This window comes from Exophiala aquamarina (assembly GCF_000709125.1).
Source record: "Exophiala aquamarina CBS 119918 chromosome Unknown aczIA-supercont1.3, whole genome shotgun sequence".
NCBI classification, from domain to species: domain Eukaryota; kingdom Fungi; phylum Ascomycota; class Eurotiomycetes; order Chaetothyriales; family Herpotrichiellaceae; genus Exophiala; species Exophiala aquamarina.
In genome coordinates, this window is record NW_013550585.1 from 1,505,299 (window position 1) to 1,520,350 (window position 15,052).

General features: G+C 48.7%; 4 protein-coding genes across 4 annotated transcripts; 1 reads left to right on the forward strand and 3 right to left on the reverse strand.

Moving 5' to 3' along the window:
- Positions 1–1,344: 1,344 nt before the first annotated feature.
- Positions 1,345–3,456, reverse strand: A1O9_04129 (uncharacterized protein; the record flags this gene model as incomplete). The annotated part of the gene is made up of 4 exons (XM_013406421.1): positions 1,345–2,266; positions 2,324–2,418; positions 2,962–2,968; positions 3,023–3,456. 4 exons carry the CDS (start codon positions 3,454–3,456, stop codon positions 1,345–1,347), a joined length of 1,458 nt encoding a protein of 485 aa, XP_013261875.1.
- Positions 3,457–6,374: 2,918 nt separating this feature from the next.
- On the reverse strand, positions 6,375–9,314 carry A1O9_04130 (uncharacterized protein; the record flags this gene model as incomplete). The annotated part of the gene is made up of 1 exon (XM_013406422.1): positions 6,375–9,314. The coding sequence occupies one exon, from the start codon at positions 9,312–9,314 to the stop codon at positions 6,375–6,377; it is 2,940 nt and encodes a 979-aa protein (XP_013261876.1).
- A 1,289-nt stretch (positions 9,315–10,603) lies between these two features.
- On the forward strand, positions 10,604–11,589 carry A1O9_04131 (proteasome subunit alpha type-5; the record flags this gene model as incomplete). The annotated part of the gene is made up of 4 exons (XM_013406423.1): positions 10,604–10,628; positions 10,756–10,820; positions 10,895–11,241; positions 11,313–11,589. 4 exons carry the CDS (start codon positions 10,604–10,606, stop codon positions 11,587–11,589), a joined length of 714 nt encoding a protein of 237 aa, XP_013261877.1.
- A 327-nt stretch (positions 11,590–11,916) lies between these two features.
- On the reverse strand, positions 11,917–13,190 carry A1O9_04132 (taurine dioxygenase; the record flags this gene model as incomplete). Its single annotated transcript, XM_013406424.1, has 4 exons — positions 11,917–12,220; positions 12,280–12,612; positions 12,666–12,995; positions 13,054–13,190. 4 exons carry the CDS (start codon positions 13,188–13,190, stop codon positions 11,917–11,919), a joined length of 1,104 nt encoding a protein of 367 aa, XP_013261878.1.
- Between the last annotated feature and the right edge of the window lie 1,862 nt (positions 13,191–15,052).

The window sequence follows — 15,052 nt, forward strand, 5'->3', positions numbered from 1 at the left end:
TGGAGCGTCTCAACCACGACCACAAAGTCAGTCAAGCCTGTGACCAGCACGTGGGCCGACTGGAGTTCAGCAGCCCCCGCCCCCGTTTCAACAAAGCCAGCTCCAGCGCCTGTTGCGTCTAGCTGGGCTGACTGGAGCGCACCAGCTCCCGCACCAGTACCAGCCTCGTCGAAACCTGCTCCAGCGCCTGTTGCATCTAGCTGGTCGGACTGGGCTTCTGCCCCTGCCCCTGCCCCTGTCGCGCCAGCCTCGTCCAAGCCAGCAGCGCCAGCGAGCTTCCAGACATGGGCTCCAGCTCCAGCGCCAGTTCCCGCTTCATCGCAGCCAGTTGCCCCAGCTGTGCAGTCGTCGTGGGTTGCGTGGAGCTCGGTTGCACCGGCTCCGGCTCCAGCGACGACGGCTCCGGCTCCAGCTGTCACTAGCAACCCAGTGCAGAGCTATACTCCTGTGTCCACCACCGCTGCGCCTGCGACTTATACTGGAGCCGCAAGCAATAACAAGCCCGCTGTAGCTCTTGTCGGTGGCCTCGTTGCTCTCATTGCTCTTGCATAAGCATTTACAACACAAACCCCGTCTTATTTACGAGTTATGCATGATAAAGTCTCTGCCTTGTTGGGCTTGAGCGTACGATCCTTGACGACAACAAAAATGGTGAAGCATCACGATTTGCTCCCAGAAAATGGAATACCTAGTGCATAGATGTTGGAGGCGGGATATAGCCTCATTGCTGATGATTGTAAGAGGATAACTTATTCCTGTATAGTCGCATCTACTCTGTAATGTAATATTCAACGAGCTAGGTGTAAGGAAATACAAAATTATTAAAATTAGTTTGCTCAAATTGGGTAGAAGTCCTTCGCTTATTGTCGAGTTTGCACACATGTTTGTTCCAGTGACAGCCACGCCACTACTCTCTGGAGCTTTTGCACACTACATCTCGTAAGCTGAATACTCATCGAAGAATAGCGACTACCTCAAGCATGAAGCATCCCAAGATCAAGGTTGGGTGTGAGAAGTCTAGCTGCTCGTCGAAGCAGAAACAGAGCGTAGGTTACATCCTTTGGCGAGGGCCATGGACCAGAATAGAGGCGACGAATACTTTACGATCAGTTCATGACTCCCCCCGTTGTTTGCTATAGGGCTCGTTGATGCCTATATAAGGTAATGAGAAATACTAACGACCAAAACAAGCAAGGTTGAGCAAGGCCGAGAGCTACAATTGGTCAATAAGAGCACCAGCTGGTGAAGTGTTTATGCGGCGGGAAGCAAAAACAGGGGTAGAGATGAGTAATCCTTTCTATACAGCATTGTCCTCCCCTAGCCACCAGATGACTTGCGTCTGTGCTAAGTGTCCGCCAATTCATCAAGCCAAGTTCCAGGCATCATCTTGTCTTTGTCTCTAGACTTGAACTGCAATTTGATCTGAAGCTCTTGATTCGTGTCAATCTGCTCAAATACAAGTCTTACGAACCAAATTCTGGGCTCAACAGTAGCGGAGCTGTAGTCCTCAAAACCTCGACAGTGCGCAAAAATCTCTGCTCCAGATTCGACCTCTTGGGAGCGATACTTTCCAAGATCGATTTTGCATGATTTGAGAACCCGAGTCCACCGCGCCAAAAATCCAGAGAAAAGCTCAATCGCAGCTTCAGCATTGAACAGGAGATCGTGACTCATGAAATAGCGCCGAAGGTGCTGAGCGAATTTCATCAATAGAGTGTGGGCGTTGTTATTGCGCGCTGTCGGGTTAGCGCCATGCTGAAGTAGTGTCCTGACGAAAGTGAAAATATCTACACCATTCAGCCAAATGCCAGGCTCGTTTCCGAAGTTTGTATCGAGTAGATAGTGTAATAGACTTGAACCAGAAGTGTCTTTGTATTTAGCCAGAGATTTCATGTTTGAGACCTTGTTAAACGCTGCCGGAAAAGAATCATTTGGAAACATCTCAGTCTGTTGAAGGACGATGGATGCAATGTAGTCGTCCCAGTCTTTAGCAGTCATAATCGGTTTTTCGAGTTTGATTAACCACGAGAAGTCCTCAGAGGTGCCCCGAAACCAGTACAGAGCAGATCTCGACTGGTTCCAATGGCCGAACTCGCCAGGTTGGTAACCTTGATGTGCTTCAACACTACCGTGTTCTGCTAGTACGCGCATTGTCTCGCGCATCCGACCACGACATTCCTGAGGCTCAGGACGATACTTTTCCAATCCTGGAAACATGTGATAGCGGTAGTAGCCGGCGCATTCCACTGCTAAACCTAGGGGATTCCTAAGTATTCCCTTTCAGTAAGTCGTTGAAGTGGGACATTGGTGATATGTGACTTACCAGAAGAGATTATCAGAGTGGAATGAGACCGAACTATCTGCGCCGTATTCGAGAAGCTGCTTGCAGAGACTCGGATGAAGCCAAGCGGCTGCGACCTAAGCCGAAAAATCAGGTAATTTCCTAATAGCTATTGTTAAAGTAGAAGAAGATGGGGTATAGGAATGGCTATGTTAATGCACGCGTTCTTACGAGTAGAGGAGTAGAGCCTGTGCCAGTGACATCAAATGGAGAGGCGTTGCCTTCTTGAATGAGTCGTGCGACAGTCTAGCCATCACCTAAGGCGTAGGCTTAGAATATGGCTGAGTCGGCGGAGACAAGTTGATGTGGTCTTATCGTCATTCTAAAGTTTCGATATTCTCGACTGATTGTGATCATAACACCCCACCTCAGAAACCAGTCTGCAAAGCGAAACTGAACTCTAGTTTCTTCCAGAGATGAAAGTTGTACTACATTGGTTGTCCGTACGTGCCGCACCACGAGTACTCCGATACCTAGCTAACATACAGTCTCTGTATAAGGAGCGTGGACGCCCTTATCTTGGTGTCCGCCCCTGATATTGTTGAAAAGCCGACGCCGTTGCATGATAGCAGCCGAGGAGACGCCTGCTTTCTGGTAGTTTAACTACTCCTCCCATATACATGGGACCTTCTAATGGTCAGCGCACTATGTTGTTAGAAGCTAGAAGGAATGAACCCTTACTGGAGATGCATTATTTGCGCAAGTGCAAGAGTGGATTTTACTCTCTCCAGCCTCGCAACAAGATCTGCAATCCTTTTAGCCTTAAGCACCGCCAGGACGCTATACCACCTAGAGCGGAATTTGGAGTCCTTGATGCTGTTTTCTATTCCGGAGACTACGGCGAATAGATGCTTACACGCTGTTTCACAATGAACTAGAGCTTGATCTCTGGCCACAGCTTGCCTCGAGCCAATAGCGTGAGGGTTTGGAGTGTCCAAACATTGGATGAGGACATTTGTCACAATAGTGATCTCCTCTAAGGTAGTTTTCAGCTCCTGTGGAGCATCCTGGATGGCTGTTAACGTCCGCTGTAATTTGAACACGCTTTCTAGGATTTGGCATCCAAAGCCGACGATTGCAGCACCGCTCGCCACCACTCCCACCACTTCAGCCATCAGATATCGAAATTTGGAAATCTTCTAGCTCGTCTACCGTAATTGAGTGACAAGATGTGAAAAGAAGCAACCTCGTCTACAATAGCTTGCTGTCAATGGCCGAAGGCATGGTTAAGTAGAAGAAACCAAAAGACTGAAGTTGGGCAGATGTACTGATCATAGCGTGTGTCTGCCTTGCTTTGAAAGTCATGCAACAAGGCACCAATCGGATTTTGGGCGCCCTTTTATTCGCCGTTCGTCAAGATAACAGGGCCATGGAAATGTCCAAAATCATCTACTGAATGCCAAAATCTCATAGTACAGCAAGGTAGAACTGAGGTGAATTAGGCTGAGCTGGAAACCATCTTTCTCTCACACTAGATATAAGAGGCTTAGACATGTTTTCCTTTCATTTCTCATCGATTTATTGCGGTTAAAGTCGATTTTTCCAACGGTCGGATGGGGCTACCTCTCTGAAAGTGAGGAGATCGAGTTGGACATCTTCTCCAGGCCTTCGAAGCAGCATGGGAGTGCAATAGAAGACACATATTATTTGCGAAAAGTTAGCTTAATTCCTTGCTGGTTCTGGGCCCCACTGCGGTTGCATGAATGCCGCGTATTTGAACGCAAACTCATCTGGATGCAGGAAAGACTCGGGAGCAAACGCAAGGGAGCAGTAAGAGCACCGTTCTATATACAGTAAGCTTCACGTTGGTATCGGAGCGGCCAAGTCATGGTTAGTCGAGCGGACAGCGGGCCAGCTACCAGCCACTCAGTTCACTGTTTGATGGATGAGCACTAGTGGATATATCCGCATCTTACCGATGAGTTGTCAATGATGTCTGCATCTGACTGGCTCTGGTGGCTGCAAAGCAAGTAAGTTTCGTCAATAGGAGCATGGGGTCTCGATTAAGCGCTTTCCATCTTTTGTGAACTCCTTTTACCTTGAACCATATTAAGCTAAGCTGACCACTATTACGTAGGACGATGTTCTATGAAAGGTAGAGAAGCAGTATGCAACGATGTCGAACGTGCTCTTGACCCAATGGTGAAAGAAACCAGAGGTGGGAGAAGTACAGCAAAAGCAGCCCAAGGATAATTCGAAGGGCATCACAGCTACTTCCTCAGCTACCGCTGCTATTGAAGCTTTGAAGCAGCCCATGTCAATTCCCTCCACCACGGCATCTATCAAAGGAAAGAAATGCACACCCAACCCTAGCACTAGCTAGTCCTCCAACGATAGGAAGTACAGTTCTAGTGGCTCTGGTAGCCTAGATAATGACGACAATGTCGATTCCGACGCTGATAGACAAAGGCAAAACGAACTCGAAGGCGAAGATGATGGTGAACGCTTGACTACCGAAGATCGTTATATGTTGGTTTGGCACCCATCACAACGTAAAACAAGAGTACTTGGGAATTGGATATCACCAACTGGCTGTAATCGGCCGCATTTAGTCCGTACATTCTGTAGAGACCAGATTCGCTGTTAGACATTGTGCCCTTCTTTCGTCCACGTTCATGTCCGATTTATCAATTTTTGATCACGATGTTTCTAATGGTGGTTGAAGTAATGGTAGCAGCGATCGCAACTTCGCTTTGATGAGTCCATATAATATGCTCCTGGAGCTGGGTAGAACGGGTCATCGATCACCGGGAAGGTCGCAGTCGGGTTCTGAGATCTCTGTGGACTGGTGAATCTTTTACCAGTGCCAATGGGCTGCAGCCATGAGATAGCCTTGTTCAGGCGTATTTTGTCCATAATTGGCAATCTCATAACATTCAATGCAGATGATATGAGGTCTTGTGTTGCTTTTGTGAGCCATCTATGGGGTTCGATGGCGGTATCGACGGCGGATGTCATGTTCATGAGGACAGCCTCCATGGCTGTCCTTTGAGAACTTGGCCAAGATAAGGAAGCTCGGATTCCATTCAGTATCTGCGAGTTTGATTCCGTGAGAAGGCGTACTCTTTCGACTATATGACGTTTCGTATTGCGAAACCGGCCCCAAAAGGCCGTTCTTGACCGTGGCGCTCCTGACGTAAAGGTTCCATTGGTACAGCCTTGCTTGGTGGAGGATGGCGACGTAACATCCCCACTAGGAATGAGTCCATAACATGGTCGTAGTCATAGTGCTGATAACGATTGTAGCGATGTTGTTCTGATAGTGACAGAAGCGTGAAGTGAGGTCGAGTGAGATTTTCCACTTGCTACCGTGGAAGGCACTTCGCCCTGTCTGGGAAGGAACTCTGCTCACGTGTCCATCTGCTCCTTCCCCAACGACCAGCTATACCCACTTCGCCTTGTGGAACTATGATAAGAACACGTAGATACTCCCAACAAATCAACTCATCTGCTCCCGCGTGACGCAATTGTAGCGTGCTTTGTAAAAGGTGGGTTAATTGGTGGAGAGACCGGATTCTAGAGTCAGAACCCGAAGAACTCGGTCTCTCCAGCAATCAACCCAACTCTCTAAACAAGTGGCCTCTGGTTCAAATCCCAGTGCGGGCAATTCTTTTTTCCACCTTATTGCTTTATGTTCGAGATCGATGAGGATGGCGGCCCCCTGGGCTGTATAGTAGTTGTATTCAGAGGCCAGCCGATATGATTGATCAGTGAGAGCTTAGGCTTGGCCCCAGATTGCCTAGCCAGCGAACCTACTTGTTTTGCCTATCGATTACCGAGCATTGAACACTCGATACCTGGCATTGCCAGTGGGGAAGACATCGATGCCTGCCATAGCTCTGTCTCGAAGATCGTAGTCAGTGGTTTTCACAGGTGCAGGGGAATGTGGCCCGCGGAATAATCAAACCTAAGGATCAAATCAAAGCTTACAGGGACGGGTGGGATACTCTTCTCGCGGCCGCCACTCACGAGGAAACGTGAAACGTTTAACAAACATGCTTTCATTGCAGAAGGGCCAAAGCTTCAATAAAATCTATAGCTCATCTCGAACACTTGTTGAGGTACTAGTACCAGACGACGTTGTCTTTCTCGTCGTCTTTGACTTTCCTCTCTTGCTCGGTTTTGGTTTTCGTGGATCTTGCATTTTGATCGTTTTCATAAGGGTATCTGACACCGCTCTTTGTAGCTCTTGGCCTTTTGTCTCCAGCTCAGATACGAGGAATGCAGGGTCGTCAAATGATGAAAGCTTCTCCTGAGAAGCCAGTTTTTTGTCGAGCCACGCTTTGGCGGCATCATACTTGCTGGTCAGGAGAGATAGGTCTTCTGCTGTGTACTCGTAAGGTTTGATTGCGGGCAACTCGGTCTCGTCTGACTCCGCAGTTGACTTCGTGCTGTACGGGTCTTCGTCAAGATCATCCCTGGCCGACGAACTAGTTGTGCTGTGGATTGTGCTCGAGGCTGCAGATGCAGCAGCTTCGCTGGCACTTGATGCTGCGTCATCAGCTGCTTTCTCTATGCTTCCTTCCACCATCTTGATCATACCGGCCAAGTTTTGCAACCCGTCCTGCAACGCTTTGATCGCCTCCGGTCGCTTGCTTGCTTCTTGCTTCCGCTTCAGGACAGGATCAACCAAGTTCTTTAAACCTTTCAATTTGTCTTTGAAGGCTTGTAGATTGGCATCTGTCCCATCACCATAGAGCCACTCTGAGGTAGCAGACAACTGCTTTTCTAGTTCGTCTCGGTCTTTGTCAGTAGACGCAGAGATAAACGAATCGTCCTCCAAGTAATCACGAGCTCGGTATGTGAAAGCTTCAAGAGTATTCAGTGCTTCAGCGCGTGATACTGCGTTCTGGTCAGAAGTATCGAATTGGGTAAGTCTTTGTCGTAGTTTTGGAAGTAGCGCTATGGGCGGAGCATTTAAGCCAATTGGGATGGGCTTGAGGGCAAGCGGGACCGAAACAATCGTTGGAGTGGCTTTCGCGGCCTTGGCAGGTTTGCTTGAGGAAGAAGAGGTGGTGGACGAAGATACGGTCGAGTCGGATGATGTAGCCGAGACCGACGAAATGGTTGACCCTGCACTTGTAGGGTCAGATACTGGTAGAGGAGTCAATGAAGACGAATCGGCGTCCCCTAGCTCCTGATCCGCGAGGACATCTTGATCGTCTTCCTTTTTGGAGCCAAATCCGAAGAGACCTTTCACATTATCGATCACACCAGCCGCCTTGCTTCCGTCCGTTTCACAGCTAACAGAACCAGAGACGACTTCAGGAAGACCATCCAGCGCACTCAATCGAACGTTGAAGCTAGTGCTGATATTTGCCGGGGTACATCCATGCTTGTCCTGCAATACTGCTGCTGATTTTGTCAAATTTGTAGCTTGAACTCCCAAGATGTCGATATGTTTCTCATGTACAGTCTGTGTGAAAGATAATGTGATGTCTTCCAAAGCCTTGACAGGTACCTGCTTTTCGTGTCCTATGTGAGAGGAAGGTGTGAAGAGTTTTTGCGCCTTTTCCTTATTCTCTGTACTCCATTTGATGCTAACGACGGAGCCTGAGATATCGGTGCTACGAATATCCTTGACCCGGAAGCTTGGGCTCAAGGATGCTGCCTTGAAGCCTGCACCCATCGCTGCTGCTTCATCCGCGTTGACGTTGGACTTGATTTTGCTAGAGTCGCCTGCGATTCTTTCGAGCTCCTTCTGGACAAATGGGGTTCTCACTAAGCCTCCGTGGAGGATGATTGACTCGAGGTCGTCAAGTTGTAGCCCTGCGGAACTCAAGGCGGCAGATAGAGGTGGTCCAAAGCGGGTGGCGTGATCAGCTGCTAGCTTTTCAAATCTTTCCCTTGTTAAGCTGTATTTGAAGTTTAGATCCTCGTCATACAATCCCTCAAAGCTTGCAGATGAAACAGCGTTTGCACTGAGTAGTTGGCGCAAACGTTCCGCGTCCTTCCAGAGCTTTGCCATAGTCTTTCCGTGAGATTTGATCTTGGCCTCTGACACTTCGAATTTCTGAACCTTTGGTAATGAAAGAAACTGAGCAATCATATCGTCAACAATGAGATCATTCAAAGAGTCGCCACCAAGTGTTCTGTCAAAGCCGGTGCCGAGAACAATGACTTCTTGAATTGTCTGGTTGCGCTTGCCAGACCCTTTGACTGTTCGACCTTGAAATTTGAGCACAGTTGCAGTGGCACATCCAGCACCGACATCGTACACAAGATGATACTCGGGTTTTCCTCCTTCTGAAACACTATCAAAAGTACGAGACGTTGCGTAGTTGAGTCCGACCGCGAGACCGTCGCTTATAAGCCCGAGCACACGTAAACCAGCCAAGTCCGCAGCCAATTCAATCGCTCTCTTCTCGTCCGCAGTAAAGAACGAAGGGTATGTTATGACTACCTCCGTCACATAGGTGCCCTTGACCACTTGGGATTCGGCATTAGCTTTGATGTTTTTAAGTTCCATTGCTAGGAGTTCTTCGATCATGAACACTTCTTTCCTTTTGCCAAAACTGCTGCTCTTGAACCCGACTGTACCTTCTCCGCCATCGGATCGTGGAATCGTTTCAATATCGAGTCCAGGGTATCGTGCGGTATATTGTTCCACTAGTTCGGATGATGCATCAAGGCCAAGTAGTGTCTTCAGGTTCGGGTAAACATCCGTGGGAAACCGAGCCGCCAGGGCCACGGCATCTCCACCGTACAGCCTCTCAGGAAACGCTTCATCGTCGCTAGTCTGCGCCCTTGAGGGTTTGAAGGCAATTGTAGCTGCTTCTCTCCGTTTGGAATCTTTCGAGAGGACAATGTCGATAGGGCTACCTGGTTTTGCGATGGCGGCCTTGAAGTACTCGGTCCCAAGGTCGATTCCTAACACCGCGGAGCCAGCATGAGCACTGCTAGCAAGAAAGAGGAGGGCGAGGAGTGGGAGAAGGATTAAAGTGGTGAACTTCCGCCTGCCTGGGGGTGCCATTTCGTTGTAAGGTTAGAGATAGATCAGGGAATCAAAGATGCATTGCAAGAAAAGCCGATTCCTCAATCATGAACGCCAGGTATTTTGTAAGCGGTACAAGGGACACCGTCTTCACATGAGATGCTTCATGTTGATGAGAACAACTTGTTCACATTTGAGACGGATTTCTAGCCAATTACGTCAATGCTGGTCATCGGGTCTCGGGGCGGTGCCTGCCAAGCCTTTCCACTCTACGGCGAATCACAAAAGGGGAAGTACATCCGAACAAAAGTATTTCCGATGCGGCGCCTTCATCAAACGATGACACTGGCACTTGCATAACAAAAAGGACATGATGTGGCTGATGTCCCGTTCATGACACGCAGGTACGATTTTATTTAGTAGTCTTCTCAGATCTAAGGACGAATCTGGTTCTGTATAAAGGTTTGCCTGGACCATAACAGTAAATCTTAAAGTCTTACGCTCCCAAAGGGATGAAGGGATGGAATATCCTGTTTAGAATGCTGGCGTCCGTGAGAATCCGATGGTGGCACGGCATTCCAGCTCTTCGACACTCAGGCTCGCACCAAAAGTGGACCTGGTACAACTCGATCACAATGGTACCGGAGAAATCACCCTTATTTTCCTTCATGCGTAGATCTTCCGACGCCCAAGTGGGAGCCACTGGACGGCCGGTACGCGCGAATGGTCGACAAGAACGAGGCAAAGCTCTTCCTTAGAGTTCAATCATGGTCTCTCAAAGTAGACATAGATGACAAAGACCAGGACCGCGTTCGGACGACGTACTATTTCATCGAGAGATCTGATGTTGTGAGCGAGCGTTGAAGTTCCAACGGTGACACGCCATGAACACAGTTCCCGACTAAGATAGCCTATCTAGAGCAATATTGAGTATTAACATTACTTTTGAGGGTAGTACCAGGTTGAAAGCATCCCAAACAGCCCTATCATGCTCTTTAATCTCCTGCGCCTCATCCACCCATACAATGACATGATAAGGAGACGGCGAAGGAGAGACAAACCAGAAGATATATTCCAGTACATAGGAGCATTATAATAGTAACGCAGTAGCCTTGGCATCTGTACGGTCGACCATACAACGTTCCGCGCAAGGAAATGATTGCGCATCTCAAAGCTTGCCTATTGTCTCGCCGACATTCAATCTGTTAAGTAATTATTTACTTTCGATTCCGAACTCAGTCAGACTTCTCTCTGAAGTTCTTGATCGAGAGCATTGCCTGATCGCACTTCCTTTCCTTCGCCGCCTACGCTTTACGACCACCATCACCATGTTTATAGCCCGCTCAGAATATGGTAACGTCCCTAGGCCCAATCTCTTTAACTGCCCGTACTGACTGAAGCAGATCGAGGAATCAAGTGCGTATTAAGCAGATACGATACAAAGGTGTCAGACTGACCATACATAGCACCTTCTCCCCAGAAGGACGTCTATTCCAGGTTGAATATTCTCTAGAAGCCATCAAACTCGGCTCGACGGCCATCGGCGTATGTACAAATGCCAGCGGTCACGCCGTGTCTCCCTTCAGAAATTCAGAAACCCGTGGACTTACATATAACAGGTTGCAACCTCTTATGGCGTCCTCCTCGGTGTAGAGAAGCGTGTCACTTCTCCTTTACTCGTTTCCTCCAGTATCGAGAAGATCGTCGAGATCGACAGACACATTGGCTGTGCCATGTCGGGCCTGCAAGCAGACGCGCGGAGCATGATTGAACACGCACGGGTCGAGTCGCAGAACCACGCTTTCAATTTCAACGAGAAACTCGGCGTCGAGAGCTGCACCCAAGCGATTTGCGACTTGGCTTTGAGATTCGGTGAAGGTGCACAAGGTGAAGAGTCGATAATGAGTAGACCCTTCGGTGTCGCTCTCTTAATCGCTGGCTGGGATGAGGACAACGGACCACAATTGTGAGTGGCTACGCTAATCCCCTACGGATGACATTTCTGGTTCGGGATCAGACTGACGTGCGTCGACACAGGTACCACGCCGAGCCGTCAGGCACCTTCTACCGCTACGACGCGAAAGCAATTGGCTCGGGCAGTGAAGGAGCTCAAGCAGAACTACAGTCCGAATTCCACAAGTCCCTGACGTTAGAGGAGGCCGAGACTCTTGTTTTGAAAACACTGAAACAGGTGATGGAGGAGAAGCTGGATTCGAAGAACGTGCAATTGGCGAGTGTCACTCAAGAAAATGGATTCCGGATTTATACCGACGAGGAAATGAGCACCGTCGTTGCAAGACTCGAGGGTGACTAGACGGCTCTTTATTGTACTCATATTCCTGCTCTACGTCCCACTCGCCACGGTTACGAGCATAGTTTGGAGTCAGGCGCGGCTTGAAAAGAAACGTCTAGGCATCATAGACCAAGGTATAGGTCGTTCACGTTTGAGATATGGAAAATTGAATTCGGTCTATCGATTCTTGATTCTCAGAGTTGTTCTTTTTAGTCACGTTCATGCCCCTTTTTGGTGCTGATACAACAGCGCACGCCTATTGTAGTGGTTTGATACTGACCAATTTGACGACGACCCAACTCTGATGTGCTCGACACATTGGGCTGGATATACCTTCGATAATCACATTTATGACTCATATGGCCGCTCCGCTTGAGGAGTAATACGAGCAATGTGGCGTCGCTGGCCATCCTCCCAGTCAACCAGAGCGGTATGTGCAGTGACGCGGTTATCCCAAACAATCACGGTACGGGGTTCCCATTTCACTCGGGCTTGAATATCGGCAGAGAGGGCAATATGGTCATAAAGAAACTTCAAAAGGTAGTCGCTCTCCTCCTGCTTAAATCCAACGATATATCTCGTGAATTGTGGGTTGACATACAACGCTTTCTCGCCGGTTGCTGGGTGAGTTCTAACGACGGGGTGGATTGAGCTGCAGGCAAGTGAGTTATTTTGTTCGATGTCACAGGGCCGTTCTCTCTACAAACTTACGAGACTGGGTTTCTGCGGACGATACTACCTCTGTTCCGAGCAGCAGCAGCTTGTTCGTAACCAGAATGGACAGCCTTCAAGCCCGCTAAACGTTCACGGAAAGAGGGCGACAACCTTTCGTAGGCCTTGGCCTGATTAACGAAGAGCGTATCACCCCCAGCCTTGGGGGTGTCAAGGGCTATGAGGAAAGTAGTCCCAATCGGCTGGACTTCGTAGCTGACATCCGAATGCCAGGCGACAGAGTTGGTGCGACTGTTGAGGAACTCCAGGCCAGACTTGTCCTCAGCAGCGCGGTGAACCAGATGAACTTCTGGATAACCGGCGGGAGCACCACTAATTTCATCTTGTCAGTCGCTAACCTTCTTCAAAAGCTGGAGGGCTCTTACCTCGTGGGATGAATGTGCAGTCTACCGAAATATCTTCCAAAATCCAAAGCCTTATCGATGGGGAGATCTGCAAAGTCTTGATCCCTGAAAGCAACGACCTTCTTCTGTGCAACCAGGAGAGCCAGCTCGTCCTTGCCCTTGTCGGTCAGTTGTGAGAGTTGAACACCGGTGACCTCAGCCCCAATTGATGCAGTGATCTCAGTGAGGACGCTGCCGTCCTTCAGCAGATTAGGAAATATTGGATCTGCGTCCTTTCCATGTTCGACATGCTCGAATGGCTCAAGAGGTGGATAGACCTCCCCCTTCTCATTGTCCCAAACAGGTAAATAGCTTTTGCAATACCCTCATTAGCAATGACCTTCCCGAGTCAGAAGGTGGATTTCTTTACTTAGGATATGTGACTGCACCGAACTTGGACTGTGCATCTAATTCCTTGTCTTGTTCATATCGTTCCGTTTGCAGTTCCTTGTATGTTCCAACAGCACCTTTCCAGGTGGGAGGGGGACTCTGGACGCTAGTAGCCATATTGATTTGACAGTTCACAATGGTCGGTTATTCTTCTATGCCGGAAGCGAACGAGAGGTCCTCAACTCGACTCATATATATAATAATCTGTTCTGCGGATCTTCGGCACATGAGGTACCAGGATGATTCTGTTACACTATTTGCCTAGTGCCTGGTAAATTTTCACAGTTCATCGCTCCGCGCAGTACGCTGCTGAACGCCGCAGGCCAGACGGCTGCGTGATTCCAAGGGCATCATCTCGTTGAGAAAGCTGGTATGCTTGATCAATCGCTTGATTGGGTGATTGGGTGATTGCCAACCTCGCACGTCTTCCCCCACCAGGTTACGTGATCCGTTGGAGTTATGGGGCACAGCGCTGTTGATCCATTCAAATTGTAAGATAGTGAGTATGACGCTATTACCGATCTCTGGAGAAGTGGCAAGCTCTGTTTCATGATAAGAAGGCTCTTTTGCGAATAGTAGCCAAGTCAGCCGGCATGAGAATTGCCTGGGCTTTGTCAACGACAGTATGGTTGGACATGTAACTTACTCTTTTGCTAACGAAATAAATTTGATTGATGTTAATCTCAATTCCACATTGCCGATAACTGCCCTGCAGTTTGATAGTTAATTGTACTTGCCCAGGTGCAGTAAGAGAGCTAGCAATTCCTTCGGAATACTTCCACCACTAGGTCGTCTCAAAAGCAATCAAAATGATGTGGGCTCGAGCATAAGCACGCCATGCAAGAGGTGATCGAGGCTCGGCCATCAAGACATTCATGAAATCACGTCATTCTGGGTGATAGGGAAATTGCATCCTGGCACTCCTGTGGCTCGACAATTTGCAAGCCATTAGCCTCAGCTAAGAAGACATGCCCACTGAGCCTGAGATCGCGCAATGCCATAAATTGCTAGCAACCACGAAATCAGTTGCACGTGGTGGCGGAGACATAGAATATAGTCAGCTCTCAGCTGGTTGCTGATTTGTCTAGATCAACCCAGAGACCGGGATGGATCAGAAACTGAGGCCGAGAAATCCTTCGAAAAGGGTAGAACCACAAAAGCTCGTCATCAGAAAAACGACTGTGTCCAAACCAGTTGTGAGTGCGTCGCTACAATGGAAAAAAGTGCCCTATCCGTGTGATTCTTGCGCCCAAGAGAGTGATTCTCCTTCTCGTTGCAGCTTGCGCTGCCAAGATAGTTCACCGATGGAGATCATTAGACCTGGACGATATAATATTCGTCTCTATATCTGGTAGAATTTCTAGTAGTTTAGGCACTTGAGCTAAGCTGCGGAAAGAACTGGCAAAGCCTCTCCACAACTAAAATGATCGATGCTATTCGTGATCTTAAAGGGTGGGAAGTCTTGACGTCAAGCACGTGAACATGTGACTGCGTTTCATTTACGCGTCGTGGCGCATCAATAAAATGACGTAGGGGCACAGGGGAGCGCGTTTACTCTACCCACCCATAATCAACTCGCTCCAGTCTCCAAAGGTTCGGACTAAATGAATTTGTCTTTTCATATCTGTCAGTCGTGATCATGCCTGTTCCTGATTACGTTCCTTTCACTGCTAGCGACAGTCGAGGCTCATTCGAAGCAATCACTACTAACCTCCAAACCCTTGCCAAAACCATCAACGTTCCCAAGATCACACCTCTGGGAGAGCGTGACGCGAACTCCACCGTCCAGGCACCCAAGACCAAAGAAGGTGCCAAGAAAGGTGCACAACTTGAGGTGTGTACTTCAGTGATCTAACATGGTTGTCCTGCATGCGTGCCTAAACGTTACAGAATGTGGCTGCCAGTAAAGGAAAGAAACGCAAAAGCGGCGATACCATCGACGCGCCGATTGATCTAGACGATGGCGTTGAAATCTCCAA